The sequence below is a fragment of the Gavialis gangeticus genome, unplaced genomic scaffold (genome assembly GCF_001723915.1).
Source record: "Gavialis gangeticus isolate Ggan-Ray unplaced genomic scaffold, GavGan_comp1, whole genome shotgun sequence".
NCBI classification, from domain to species: Eukaryota; Metazoa; Chordata; order Crocodylia; family Gavialidae; genus Gavialis; species Gavialis gangeticus.
Genome location: NW_017728995.1, coordinates 29,046,005 through 29,058,906, shown reverse-complemented (window position 1 = coordinate 29,058,906; position 12,902 = coordinate 29,046,005). Strand labels below are relative to the sequence as shown.

The 12,902-nt window shown below is 64.1% G+C and overlaps 2 protein-coding genes across 3 annotated transcripts in view; one reads left to right on the top strand and one right to left on the bottom strand.

Moving 5' to 3' along the window:
• VWA5B2 (von Willebrand factor A domain containing 5B2) overlaps nucleotides 1-10,096 on the top strand; it is a 38,300-nt gene extending 28,204 nt beyond the window's left edge. For both annotated transcript variants that reach the window (XM_019503395.1, XM_019503394.1), the window contains exons 9-22: nucleotides 1,709-1,819; nucleotides 2,086-2,288; nucleotides 2,542-2,656; nucleotides 4,364-4,549; nucleotides 4,670-4,868; nucleotides 5,050-5,345; nucleotides 5,962-6,187; nucleotides 6,265-6,579; nucleotides 6,659-6,796; nucleotides 7,506-7,625; nucleotides 7,976-8,053; nucleotides 8,538-8,607; nucleotides 8,884-8,992; nucleotides 9,382-10,096. In XM_019503395.1, the coding sequence (XP_019358940.1) occupies nucleotides 1,709-1,819; nucleotides 2,086-2,288; nucleotides 2,542-2,656; nucleotides 4,364-4,549; nucleotides 4,670-4,868; nucleotides 5,050-5,345; nucleotides 5,962-6,187; nucleotides 6,265-6,579; nucleotides 6,659-6,796; nucleotides 7,506-7,625; nucleotides 7,976-8,053; nucleotides 8,538-8,607; nucleotides 8,884-8,992; nucleotides 9,382-10,038 (2,823 nt within the window). In that variant the 3' untranslated portion in view covers nucleotides 10,039-10,096. The remainder of the gene's footprint in view (nucleotides 1-1,708; nucleotides 1,820-2,085; nucleotides 2,289-2,541; nucleotides 2,657-4,363; nucleotides 4,550-4,669; nucleotides 4,869-5,049; nucleotides 5,346-5,961; nucleotides 6,188-6,264; nucleotides 6,580-6,658; nucleotides 6,797-7,505; nucleotides 7,626-7,975; nucleotides 8,054-8,537; nucleotides 8,608-8,883; nucleotides 8,993-9,381) is intronic.
• Nucleotides 10,097-10,497: 401 nt separating this feature from the next.
• On the bottom strand, nucleotides 10,498-12,897 carry ALG3 (ALG3, alpha-1,3- mannosyltransferase; the record flags this gene model as incomplete). The annotated part of the gene is made up of 6 exons (XM_019503047.1): nucleotides 10,498-10,989; nucleotides 11,171-11,315; nucleotides 11,481-11,557; nucleotides 11,734-11,939; nucleotides 12,398-12,518; nucleotides 12,698-12,897. Coding segments are annotated over 6 exons (933 nt in total), but the record flags the coding sequence as incomplete, so codon positions are not given.
• Between the last annotated feature and the right edge of the window lie 5 nt (nucleotides 12,898-12,902).

Genomic DNA, 12,902 nt, shown 5'->3' with positions numbered 1-12,902 from the left:
CAGTGCTGCAGTGTGGCTTGGAAACCCTGCGAGGCTGAAGGAAGGGGCCTGGCAAATGGCATTGAAGCTGGGATGTAGGTCTTAGTGGAGACTGCAGGCCGGGACCCTGAGATGAAGAGGGCAGGTGACAGGAGCATGGTCCGGATACAGGTGGCCACAGCCCAGGGGGTCAGGAAGAGGCAAGGAAGCAGACTGGAGCAGGGGGACCAGGCGCAGGTGGGTTGCGGGGCCAGGGTTTGCAAGGGTCCAGGACATAGCGGTCACCCTGGCTAGAGCCATGAGCTAAGGGTGCTAGGAACAGGAGGCAGGGAGCCAGACGGGTGTCACTAGTCAGCGTGTCTGGGGCAGACGGGTGTATCTGTATGGGGCTGGGATGTGGGCATCACCAAGCCAAGCCACGAGCCTGGCGCTGACCACCAGAGGACTGGGGTCTGCACACAAGGGTCTAGGCTGCACCTGGGACCAGGAACAAGGGTGAAGACGACAAGTAGGACCCCAGGAGCAGGAAACTGGGCACAAACTGGCTGCACCCAGGGCCTGGGACACTAGGAGTGAAAGGCAGGACCCAGGAAATGAAGAGCAAGGAGGCAGCAGCCCGAGGGCTTTGCTGCTAAGCACTTGGGGGAGATGGTTAGGCCACTGGTGCCCTGGCTCAACCAGGGCCAGCTGGGGGACATTTAGCCTGTCTGCTCCCCCGGCAGCAGGGGACAGAGCAGGACTCTGAGTGCTGGAGGTGCGCTGAGCAGCACGTCTCAGCCCGGCTCTCCCTGGCACTGGCAGAGAGGTGGGCGACCCCCTGGCCCAGCCCATGTCAGGACCTGGCTGAGGGAGTGCAGCGTTCACCTGGTGTTGGACGTGCCAAAGCTGCCGTATAAACATTAACGGATTTATCTTCATTATGCCCGAAAGAGAAGCCGACAGCCGGCTTAATGCCATTCGGAGCCGAGACCAAGGGAGGAAGCGACAGGTCGCAGCGAGGGCAGGGAGAGGATGCAGAGATGGGGAGGGAGACTGGAGCCTTGGGGAGACATGAGGGCTTCTCTTTAGGAAGCGGGAGGCAAGCAGCAGCGGGGGGGTCCTCGAGCCCCGGGACATCAGAGGTGTGATGCACAGGGGCAACGCTCAGCTGGTGCAACTCCCCTGGCGGCACCGCCCAGTCATGCCCCTCCAACTCAGGGAGCGCAGGGGTCATGGCAGGGCCTTGGGACAGCTGCAGGACCTGCCCTGCAGGCTCTCACCAGATGCAGCCAGGTCCAAAGGTTGAGACTGTCATCCCCGCCATGGTGCTGCAGCTGCTGATCCTTCACAGCAGACAGCTCAGGCTCCTCATCCTCGCCTTCCCTGCTCAGCCTCTCCAGCTGAATCCCCCTCTCTTTCTTCGTGCCGCCTTCTGCCTCTTTTCCCCCAGTGAGCCTGTCCTCAGCTGCTCACTGGTCTGCTCCTCCTGGAGCAGCATCCGCAGGCCCTGCTACTCAGCCCTGTCTGCAAAGAGCAAGCCCCCCGAAGACCAGACCACGGTCACCCAGGGAGTGACAGCCGGCGACACCTGAGCAGGACAGCTCTGCTCCTGCCACAAGCACACCCGAGCAGACAGCGCCTGGCTCCAAGATCTCTGTGGCAGGGGACAGGGACGCGGCGTGCAGCTTGCCCTCGCCACTCTTCTCTCGCTGTCCTCACCTGCCTGGCGTGCCTGGTTTTGTCTTCCCAGGAGGGCTTGCTGGTGGCAGTGAAGAGCCTCCCGTCAGGCTCCTTGTTGAACATCGCTGGATTCGGCTCCAACATCAAGCCGCTCTTCCCAGCCAGCAAACCGTGCAGCAACGTGAGTGCTGTGCCCGGGAGCTCGGGGCTTTCTCAGTCCAGTATCCCAGGCACCCTTCCTGGAGCCCCTGTGACCCCCGCTCCCACCGTGGGCACCCAGGACCTGCTCCTGTCTGCTTGTAGCCCGGCCCCTTCTTGTCCTGCTTATCTGCCCTCTCCTTGTCCTGCTATCTGCTCCCTTCATGCTGCTGGCCACGTGAGGGGAGAAGAGGGAGGGGTTGTGGAGGGGTCTCGAGGGCTCTGGTAACCCCCGCCCTGTGTCGGCAGGAGAACCTGCGGCTGGCCTGCGAGCACATCCAGAAGCTGCGGGCAGACATGGGCGGCACCAACCTCCTGGCAGCCCTGAGCTGGATGCTGGGGCAGCGGCTGCACCGGGGCTACCCCCGCCAGCTCTTCCTCTTCACCGACGCCAACATCAGCAACCCGGGCCGGGTCATCGAGCTGGTGAGGAGGCAGGCGAGCACCGTCAGGTACGGAGCCGGCCGCGGGCATGGGACACGTTGGCAGGGCTGGGGAGGTGGCGCCCACAGCTCTGCCCACAGCTATCCCACGCCTGCGCTCATGAATGCCCCCCCGCCCCACGCATCTCCGGCCCTGGGAAAGGGAGCTCAGTGCCGTCTAGACACCTTGTCCTCCCTTCAGGCAGGGCCTGTTCCAGCCAGGCCTGGGGGCTCTTAGAGCAGCCCCTGGGTGGCTCTGTAGCAGCCTTGCTGCTCCTTGCAGGTGTTTCAGCTTTGGCCTGGGCTCTGGGGCCTGTCGGAGGCTCCTGAGAAGCCTGGCCAAGGTGAGCCGAGGTCGGGCTGAGTTCCTGAGCCCAGAGGAGAGGCTGCAGCCCAAGGTAAGAGCCTCTTCCCTGCCCCAGGCGTGGGGCTCGGGCATGCTATCCATTGGCCCTCCAGCTGAGGGTGCCCACGCCCAGCAGGCATCGACCACCACTGCCCTGTCTAAGGCAGCACGGGGACTGGCACCGGGGGCTGAAGGGCTGAGGTGTTGCCTCCTGCGGGGCCCAGCCTGCAGAGGGGCCAGGGGCCTGCGAGCCACAGCTTGTGGTGCTCAGTATGGTCACTAGGGTGGCCATCGTAGAGGACACTCCGGTTGTCCTCTGTTGATCCGAAACCCAGTGCCTTTATGTCCTCTATTTCGCTCTTCAAGAGAAAAATAGAGGACATAAAGGCATCAGGTTTTGTATCAATAGAGGACAGAGTAGCAGAAAACCAGCATGTCCTCTATGACGGCCGCCCTAATGGTCACGGAGCCCTGGGCCCTGGACCGCCCTGGCCTAAGCTGCGCGGCTGGGAAGAGCAGTCGACAGGAGTCCCCTGAGCTTTGTGTGCCAGCCTCCCTGGGAGCCCCAGCGGAGACCAGGGCCTGGCTGTACCGTAGCGAGGGACAGCCCCGCTCAGGGGAGCTCGCGGTCCGCGCAGGCAAGGGAAGGCGTCTTGTGGGGGGATTGGCAACAAAACCAGCTCTCCCCACCTCCTCCTCTTTTAGCCCTTGGGCTGGAGGGTCTTCCCCTCCACAGAGCAGTGCTGCTGGGCTCTGGAGCAAGCTGTCCACATCTCCCACCTCCAGGATGGGACGTCTGAGGGCCGGGAGCAATCGGGACACTGTGCTGGGGAAAGACTCGTAGGATCCTAGAGACGTGGGGCTGGAAGGGAGCTCCAACCCCTGCCTAAAGGATCAGCCCTGTGCAAACCGTCCTGTACAAATCCATAATCTAACTTCCTTTAAAGCTACCGTCAACCCTGACACAACACGAAACGCACACCCTAACCTGCCACAGGGAAGGCAGGGGCACCACGGTGGCCAATGTCCTGCTTCTGTACAAGGTTGTTAATATACGCTGGAGAGATCCCAGGTGGAGGCCGTGACCCCCCTACACAGGAAAGCCAACCCCCCCAGTCCATACCAGTCTGACTGGGGGGAAATTTCTTTTCTGACCCCAAATGTGGCATTGGCCTGACCCTGAGCGGAGGGGCAAGACCCTCTAGCCAGGATCCTCTGGGTTTAAATCCCAGCAGGCGTATTGGCATAACCCAGTCCCCATCCCCAGTCTGGGCAGCAGCCAGCACCCGATGCCTCTGAAGGAGGCTTAAAAACACCCTGCCACATGGAGCAGGAACTTGGGAGGGGGGGCACAACCAGTGAAGCCCAGAGGCCTGGGAAATGCCCATGGTAGAGCAGGCCTAGATCATCCCCGACCACCTCCAGTGGTGGCGAGTCCACAACTTCCCCGGGCATCTGCTCCACTGCCCCCCTGCTCTCACAGCAAGGAAGCGTTTCCTGAGGTCCAACCTCAGCTTTCACCCTGTGCTGCCCCAAAATGTGCCCTCCTGCCAAGACCAGGCTTCTCCGGTGGACTCCTGCTCCTCGGGAGGCAACGGCTTGGGCTGCCCGCTCTAGAGGGCCTGGCTGCGGGGCTCAGCATCACTCATCATCCTCTTGGCTCCAGGAGTGGGTGGGTGGGTGGTTAAAGGGTGGGTTATGTGCGGCAGGGGGTGCAATGAGCTGCTGCTGACGGCCTTGGCGCTGGGCCCCTCCTCAGCTGATCAAGTCCCTGAAGAAGGCGATCGAGCCGGCCGTGAGCGACATCACCATCGACTGGTACGTGCCTGACACCATGGAGGCACTGCTGTCGCCCAACGAGATTGCGGCCCTGTACCCTGGGGACCGTCTCATCAGCTACTGCACCCTCTACAACATCGCCTGCTTCCGGGACAAGAAGGCAGCGGTAAGAGCCCTGCCTGGGGGCAGCGGGGCACGACCCCAGCACCGGGCCGTGCCCACCAAAGGCGTGACCCCGAGCCCGACTGAGGCTGTGCTGTAACCCCCCGGCGCTCTCCCCCTCCAGGGCCGGGAGCGGGCGTGTCGCAGCCTTTCGCGCGGCTCTGCAGGGTCCGTGTTCCAGTCCCCGGATGAGGCCTTTGGCCCAGACGGGCCCCCCCTGTGCCCGGCTGGGGAGAGCCAGGACCTCAGCCGCACGCTGCAGGAGATTTCCTATGAGATCTCCCTGGAGCTCTCGGCCGGGGGCGCGGAGGAGTCGGAGAAGAGTGAGTAGATAAGGAGGCTCCCCCGGTGCATCTGGCCCCGCGCTGCCTTGCTGGGGTGCTCAGGCTCCGGGGGCTGCAGCAGCTTCTCCCTGTGCGCGGGGGGAGCCGGCCGACGGGGAAGGCTGGGGTGGGGTTGTGCCTCGCAGGAAACAGCATCACTGCAGCTGCCTTTCCACGGCAGGTGGGGACCTCACGTCAGGGGCAGACATCTGGAAGCGGATTTACGAGGCGTCCTACATCCAGGAGCAGTACGTGCTCACCCACTGCTCCGTCAGCACCGACCGGAGCCAGGGCCTGCTCTCCCACAGCTCCACCAGCAGCGAGTCCACCGGCTCCCGGGACATAGCTCCCGACGGGGGCTCGCTGGCCCGGACCCCTGAGGCAGCCTCGCAGCAGGGCCAGAAGAGCGTGTCTCTGTGCGAATCCTCCACCAAGTCTGCTCCGCTCCCGCAGGCCCAGGTGACGGCTGCAGCTAAGGTAAGGCCTCCTGTGACGGGGGTCGTCCTCTTTCCCCTGCTTCCCTACAGGGCCTGATTCCTGCGCCCAGTACCCCGGGAAAACAGAGCCCTCTTTCAGCATCCTTGGCATCCTCCATGTACAGACTCAGACCCACGCCCCCTCAGCCCCAGGCAGGACTTAGCTGGGTCCTGTCCCAAGGCTGGACCACCAGGGGCCCAGCGATGGTCTCTCGCGCCCTTTAAGGCAGGGGCAGCTTTAAATACACAGTTTCATCCTTACCTACCCTCCAGCAATATGGTTTCCTATTGCTGCTCTCCTGCCTACTCACTCTGCAGCCCGAAGACCAAGCATCACGGGACTGAGTTTTCTGTTGCCTGGCTGAGGAAGGCAGAGGCAGGTGGAGCCCCATGGCCCTCAGCCCCTTGCGCCCAGGTTGAAATGAGTGTGGAGCCGTGGCTTTGCCATCAGTTAAGGCACTGGGTGGGCAGCGCATTGCCCCTTGGCAGGACCCAGACCTTGGGCTGTGTGGGCGGGATCCAGCTGGTGCCTTGCATGGCCCTCTGACGGGCTGGAAGCCCCCCAGCACAGGGCCCTGCTCCCCACGCTGACCCCATGTCTCCCCGGCGGCGCCCAGGTGAGCATGGCGCTGAGCTCCGAGGAGCTGCTGCGGCGCAAGAAGGCGCTGGCACGAGCCGCCCTCTCCGGCCGCAGCTTCTCATCCCCGCACGGTGAGCTGGACGCCCACCGCCTGCGCCGCACCCTGGAGAAGGTGTCCCGGAAGCGGAACCGGTCCCTGGAGGGGCAGCTGGACGAGCTGGGGCCAGAGCTGCAGCTGCTGCAGGGGAGCCAAGCCGACTCCAGTGAGTGCTGCGGGCCGTGGGGGGGCACCTGGCGGGCGTGGGTCCCTCACCCAGTACCCTGCCTCGCTCTCCGGCAGATCACCTGCTCTCGACGCCCCACCTGGACTGGGACATGCTGGTGGAGCCCCCCTACCTCTTCAGCGCGGCCGAGGGCGAGCAGGCCATGGTGCTGCCCGTGCACTGCCAGGTGGTGATCCACGCGCTCAGCGCCGGCAAGCCCATCTCCTGGCAGGCGAGTGCCGCCCTGGAGTCTTTGCTGCACGCCAAGGAGGCTCCGGGCAAGGAGGAGCAGGCAGGGAAAGGCTGGGACAAGCTGCTGCACCGCCTCACTGCCCGCTCCGTCATCCGGGACCACGAGAACGCGGCCCAGCGAGAAGCAGAGCTGGAGCATGGTGAGTCCTGCCCAGGGGCCCGCACCCCTCGCCCAGCCCAGCCCTTCCTGCACCTCCTCACCCCACATCTTTTCCGCAGGCTTTGCCCGGCGGTTCCGCCTCAAGGCCATGCAGTCCTCCAAGGCCTGTGACGTGCCCTCCATCTACACCTGCCTGGTGCCTGTGGACCCCTCCACGCAGGAGGCCCTGCCCACAGCCCTTGAGGTTTGCCGCGCAGGTAGGACCCCAGGGGCCCGGCTTCAGCATCACGGGGAGCCCGTGGAGCTGGGGGAAGACCAGGACTCGGCCTCCTGGGGTCTGTGTCCATTATGAGTGCGGTGCAGCCATTGACATGGGTGCATCTTGTTGGCTTTGCTGTCCTGGGAGTGCCCCCCTCTCCTCCTCCTCCCTTGTCTTTTGTATTCTGATTTCTCTCTCCTGCTCATACGCTGCACCGGCCTTTCACAGCATCTGATGAAGGAACCGGGGTTCACCAAAGCTTGTGCTATAGTCTTATTTTGGTAGTCCGGTGCTGCTTAACCTTTTGGCCCTGCAGGCCAGGTGGCATGGAGCTGGTCTGTGGGCTAGATGGGGCTTACCATCTCCCCCTCCCTGCCCGTGTGCTGGGGTTAGGTCCCAGAGCCCCCACACCACCTCCACCCAGCCCAGTGCACGGGGTTTGGGCGCTCCTGGATGACGGAGCTGTGGGCCGGAGGTTGAGCACCCGAGTTAGTCCGTGCATATGTGTCCTGCCTGTGGGCTGACTTCAGAGCAAGGCGGTTAATGACCTCTCATGGGTGCACCTGTCAGAGGTCTTAAGAGGACAAGGCCAGTCCCTGAGAGCTGCCTAGAGGCCAGGAAGCCAAGAAGGGCAGGAAAAGTGCAGCTGAAACCAGCCCTGGGGAAACTTGGGCAGCTGGGAGCTGATGGGGGCTGGGTCCTTGCAGGGGGTTTGCTCGGCCACCAGTGCAGGTCCCAGGCCGGGAGCCGGCGCCAGCGCAGTTACTCGGTGGGCCTGGGCCGCAGGCATGACTCGGACGAGCTGGACGACGCTGCCATCTCTGGAGGTACCGACCCAGGCTGGTATTCAGGTCTGGCGCGTGGTGCCTGCGGGGGCCCCACCGCAGCCTCCCTCAAGGCAGCCTGAGCCCAATGTCAGGAGCAGGGTGCACCCTGGCTCTGCCCACAGCCCAAGGGCAAACTTGAGGACCAGCATGTTGGCCCCCCAGGGTGGTGTGGGCCCCTGCCGAGCTGTTTGTGGGGGCTAGGACTCTGGGGCAAGCTCCTACCTCTGGCAGCGAGACCCTCAAGAGCCACTGCAGGGGCTGCAGCAGCATGCTCAGGCCTAGGGGGGCTGAGCTCAGCACCCTCAGTAGCTGCCCAGGCCCTGCTTGGCCACCCCTTTGTATCGCTGCAGAGCGCGATGGGATCCTGGTGTCTCCGGTCAGCATCTCCTCCGCCACCCAAGGCTGGGAGAAGCAAAGCTGCCCCAACAGTGAGTCCCACACAATGGCTGGGGGCTGTGGCCAGAGGGGCTCAGCCCCTGCAGGGGAGACACTACGGGGGCACCCAAGGGTGAGGGTAGACTGCCCTGCGCCTGGCAGGCTGTGGCTCCTGCTGGGCTCTCTGGAGGGGATGGGAAACCTCTAGCTGCTATGCTTCCAGCCTGTAGGCATGAGGACAGCTCGGCCTGGGATGTGGCTGGGTCTCTGCAGCAAGGGGAAGAGGGGGCTGCAGGAAAGCTGCCCTGTCTGCATGGGCACACCTGAGGGCATCCCCTGGCAGGGCACAGGAACACCAAGGTGTGGAAGAGGGTCCAGCCCCCAGCCCTATTGTGCATCCTGCAGGGCCCTTCCCCAGCCAGAGAGCGGGGGGGGCCTGGGCCAAGGAGCTGCTGTGGCACACGCGGGGGACCACCCCACCTGGGCCAGAAGCAGGCAAGCGGGGCTGTCCCCTAGTCTCCTCACCTGCCATTGCAGGTCCCTCGGCCAGTCCCTCTGCCAACTCCGTAGGATCCCAGAAGTCTGCTGAAAGCTTCACTGGTTCCAGGTGAGCTCCAGTGCCCCAGGCCTGATGCTGGCTGGGACCCGGTCCCCCTTCTCTGCCCAGCCACCTTCCTCTCCAGGAGGGAGCGGGTCCTGCCAGGGCTGCATCATGGGGAAGGAACCTGGGTACGGCCCCACGAGCTGGGGGCAGCATGGCTATGCTGGACCCCTTGGCTAAGGGGCTTGGGTTGGCCCATTCAGGGCTGGGCTCCCCCTGGCTTTGGGGGTGATGGGGCTTCCACTACTGCCAGCAGGTGCTAACCAGCCTCCTCCCTGGCAGGTTCAGCCTCAGCCGGCGCAGGGGACATGGCTTGGCACTGTTGCCACAGTGCCTGACCCCAGAGGGCAAGCCCCCCCGCAACCACGCTGCCCACGACTACCTGCCGCTGGTGAGGCCCCCCTGCTGCCCCAGCCCATCTGTGCTGCTCCTGTCCAGCCGAGCAGAGCTCTTGTCCAACAGCCCCTGAAGGAGCTGAACCCACCCCCAGTGCCAAGCACATGCGAGCTGCATCCGCTGGGTGGTGCCAGTGAGCAGCAGCTGGCACAGGCACCACAGAGGCCCGTAAGGGAGCAACTCTCCCATGGTCTACGTGGCAGGTGCAGCTGCATGCTCATGGCCCCAATCCCAGGCTACCCTGGTCACAAGGCTGCAGGGTGGCCGTCTCCATCAGCGGTGCTCAGGAACAGGCCCCAGCCATGAGCAAAGCCCCCAGCTCAGCTGGCAGAGGGGCTGCCTCAGGGCCCCCCAGCCTTCCCAACCGTTCACCTATCATCCCAGGTGCGGCTGCAGCAGGCTCCGGGCACCTTCCAGCTGACGGAGAGCTTCGCCGAGGCAGTGCAGATTCCCCTGGACCGCCTGCGCCGGGCCTCACCCTACACCTCACACCGTGCCAGCCTCAGCCCTGCCTCCTGTCCCTCTCTGGGGCTCCTGGGCACCAAGGGCAGCCTTGAGGGTGGTGCCAAGCCAGTAGGCAGCCAGCCCTTTCCTGAGGGAGAGGAGCCCGGCCAGGAGGTGCCAGAGCCAGGCTCGCCCCAGTCCCACAGCACCTGCTCCGAGGTACTGAGCGTGGCCGTGTGGCCAGACAGTGGCCGTGGGTCTGAGACAGATGCCTACGACCATTCCCCAGCCCCCTCGGAGGCTGGCCTGAGCCTGCAGGAAGGTGCAGGACCAGAAGCTGAGGAGGGTGACCTGGAGAGCGCCAGCTGGGCCACAGCTGTGGCACTGGCCTGGCTGGAGCACCGCTGTGCTGGCTTTTTTGTGGAGTGGGAGCTGGCAGCAGCCAAAGCAGATGCATGGCTGCGGGCACAGCAGCTCCCCGAGGGCGTGGACATGGGCTCCCTGAGGGGGGCGGCACGCCACCTCTTCCTGCTGCTGCGCCACTGGGATGAGAACATCCAGCTCAACATGCTCTGCTACAGCCCTGGCAGTGTCTGAGCCCAAGCTGCACCACCTGCCTGCCCAATAAAGAGGCTTGGGTCCCATCAGCTGTTCCCGCCTCTCCTTGCACTGCCTGAGGGGGGTGGGGTAGGGCACCAGACCCAGGGCACCCTGCTTCTGACTGTTACCCCAGGGGAGTCTGTGCCCGGCTGGGCAGCCCATGAGCAACAGGGGGGATTAGGGGCATCAGGACAATCCTGGTACATGTTCATGTGGGCTATAGCTCTGCCTTGGGTTTGGCAATACATGTATGGCAGGGGGAAGAGACAGCAAAAGGGCTTTTTGCTCTGTAGAAGCAGGGGCAAAGGGGGGCAGCCTGGGCTGGACCCTGCGCACTGGCTGCCTACCCACCCTTGGGTAAGGCTGTGAGAGGCTGGCAGAGTGGAGGACCCCTTGCTCCTGGGGTATTGCAGCTATGCTCCCTCCTTATGCTAGGAAGACCCCAGGAGTTCTGGCTCCAAACCACAGCCGCTCTCACCCTAGAGTGCAGGCGAGCTCCTCCCTTGCAGGCCCTGTGTCAGGGAGGGGCTGGAAAGCCTGCAGCAGGGCTCTGCTACCTTTATTGGGGGAATCCCAGGTAAGAGCTGGTACCCTGGCAGGACCCCTTCCCCTAGAGAAGCTGTGAGGGCAGCCCTGGCGCCGGTGAGGCCAGCCAAGTCAGCAGAGAGTTGTCCAAGCCAGAGCACTGCTCCTGGAGGTGCAGGACAGGGCAGAGCAGAGCAAAGCAGAGTAGCCAGCAGTTCCCATTGTCCAGTGCCCCCATCTCACTGTGTCTTTTTCGGGGGGGCCGCAACTCTCTTGGGGGGGCTGCAAGGTTCAGGCAAGGAGGTCAGGCCATACCAGAGCTGCAGCAGAATGACTCCATGGCAGGCGTGCAGGGAGGCCGAGCTGTACACCGTGGATGGGTACGTGTTCCAGGAGAGCTCGATCAGGCCTAGGACCAGAACCCTGCAGGGGCAACAGGCCCGTCAGTGCCCCCAGCCCTGTAAGCTCCTTACTCCCACCCACAGCCCCACCTACCCCAGCAGCGAGGCCAAAGCAAGCCGAACCGTGCCATGTAGAGAGGCCCTAAGGATTCCCCCACCCCCTTGAGCGTTGCACAGCAGGGCAGGGTGAGGTGGGCATGTACCGGAGCAGGTGCCCCAGTTTCTTGGCAGGGGAGCCCCACAGTAGGTAGGGCAGCGTGTGGAAGTACCAAACGTAGAACTGATAGTGCAAGGACCGGCTGCAGCACACACCCACAAAGTTGGAGCTGAACAGCACAAAGACGATCTGTGCACAGCCGTCAAGGAAGCTACGGGCAGGAGCTGAGCTGAGTAGAGGCCTGTGAGTGCCTGTCTGCCCCATGCCACCTTCCAGCCCAGCCAGGTCCTGTTCCCAGATGTTCTGTGGTCCCCAGGACCATCCACCTCCCATCCCCTGCCCCCAGCTCTGGATATCATTGGGTGTCGGTGGCTGCAGCGATGTTTTCCTGTCGGCGGGATCCCTCAACAGGGACAGGATGCTCTCCTCTGACCTGCAAGGAAATGCACCAGCACTGATGTCTGCCCCTTGTGGGGCTCCTTTCACCAATGCCAGAGTATCCAGGCAGCCTGGGCCCCTTTGTACCCAGCAGCAGGCTAGACTGGGGTCCCAGACCTGTCGGACTGGGGCTCAGCACCACCTTGGGGCTCAGCTGCTTCAGGCTCTCACCTGTGCCACCGGCGCAGTGCCAGCAGGGCCAGGGCGGTCAGGTGGGCCGCGAGCAGCGCTGCATGAAAGGCACGGTGCTGGAAAACCTCCTCGGGCAGGAAGCGCCAGTTCACCGTCCACTTGAAGAGGAACTGGCGGCCCAGGTCAAAGGAGCGGCTCAGGTACCCACCTGGGTTCTCCAGTAGGAAGGGCAGCCCCAGCACCACCTACGAGACATGCCAGGCCCCCAGGTACTGCCATGGTCAGGATGGTGGCATGGGGACAGGGGAAGCTGCTCTCTTCCCCACCCGTCCCTTTCCGTGGCTCCACGGCCTCTTGCCTGGGGGTTTGAGGGTCCAGGATGAGCATATGTACTGGGGGCAGTGTGGGGGACTGGCTGAGGACTCCCCCTCTGCCATCCCCGCCTTACTGCTGCTCCTAGGCCTGGTCAGGTGCTGGCTCTGCCTGTCTGCCCCTAGGGTAGCGGCAGCTAGGAGAAGCCAGTCATTCAAGCAGCAAGCAGCTGACCCGGTCTGGGGGATCCGCTGGGCTGGCCCCAGCTGGAATGGGGCAGATTTGATGCTGGGGTGGGCAGCCTGGGCCCTCTCCCCTGCCATTCAGTCCTTCAGGGACTACTAGGAACGTGCACGCTGCCAGGAGTCATGCAGCTCTGGCAGCACCGTACCTGGAGCGCTGCGCAGATGGCCAGCTTGGGGATGGTGCCCACGAGACCGAAGCGCCGCAGGAGCAGGAAGAGGAGGCCCGGGGCAAAGAGCAGCACGTTCATCTTCACTGACACAGCCAGGCTGGGGGCAAGGGCACAGTCAGTACCTGCCGTCACAGCCTGACCCTGCACCCGGGTGAACAGCCCAGCAGAGGGAGAGGAAGGAGGCTGGACATGGGGATGGGGGCCCCAAAGCCCTGCCCCGTGCTGGGCTGGGCATGCTCCACGACCATGCCGAGGAAGAGAGGCCCCGGGACCGACCTGAAGAAGAAGCAGCCCCAAGACCAGTGCTCGTCCAGGAAGAGGTTGACCGCCACGAAGAGGATGGCCATGGCGACGGGGTCATTGAAGAGCCGCAGCAGGAAGATGGAGTGGACGCGGTAGGAGGCGCAGCACATGAAGAAAAACACGTAGGGGGGCACCTGGGCCGGGGCCCGCGCGCCGTCGGCAGCCTGCCCGGGAGGAG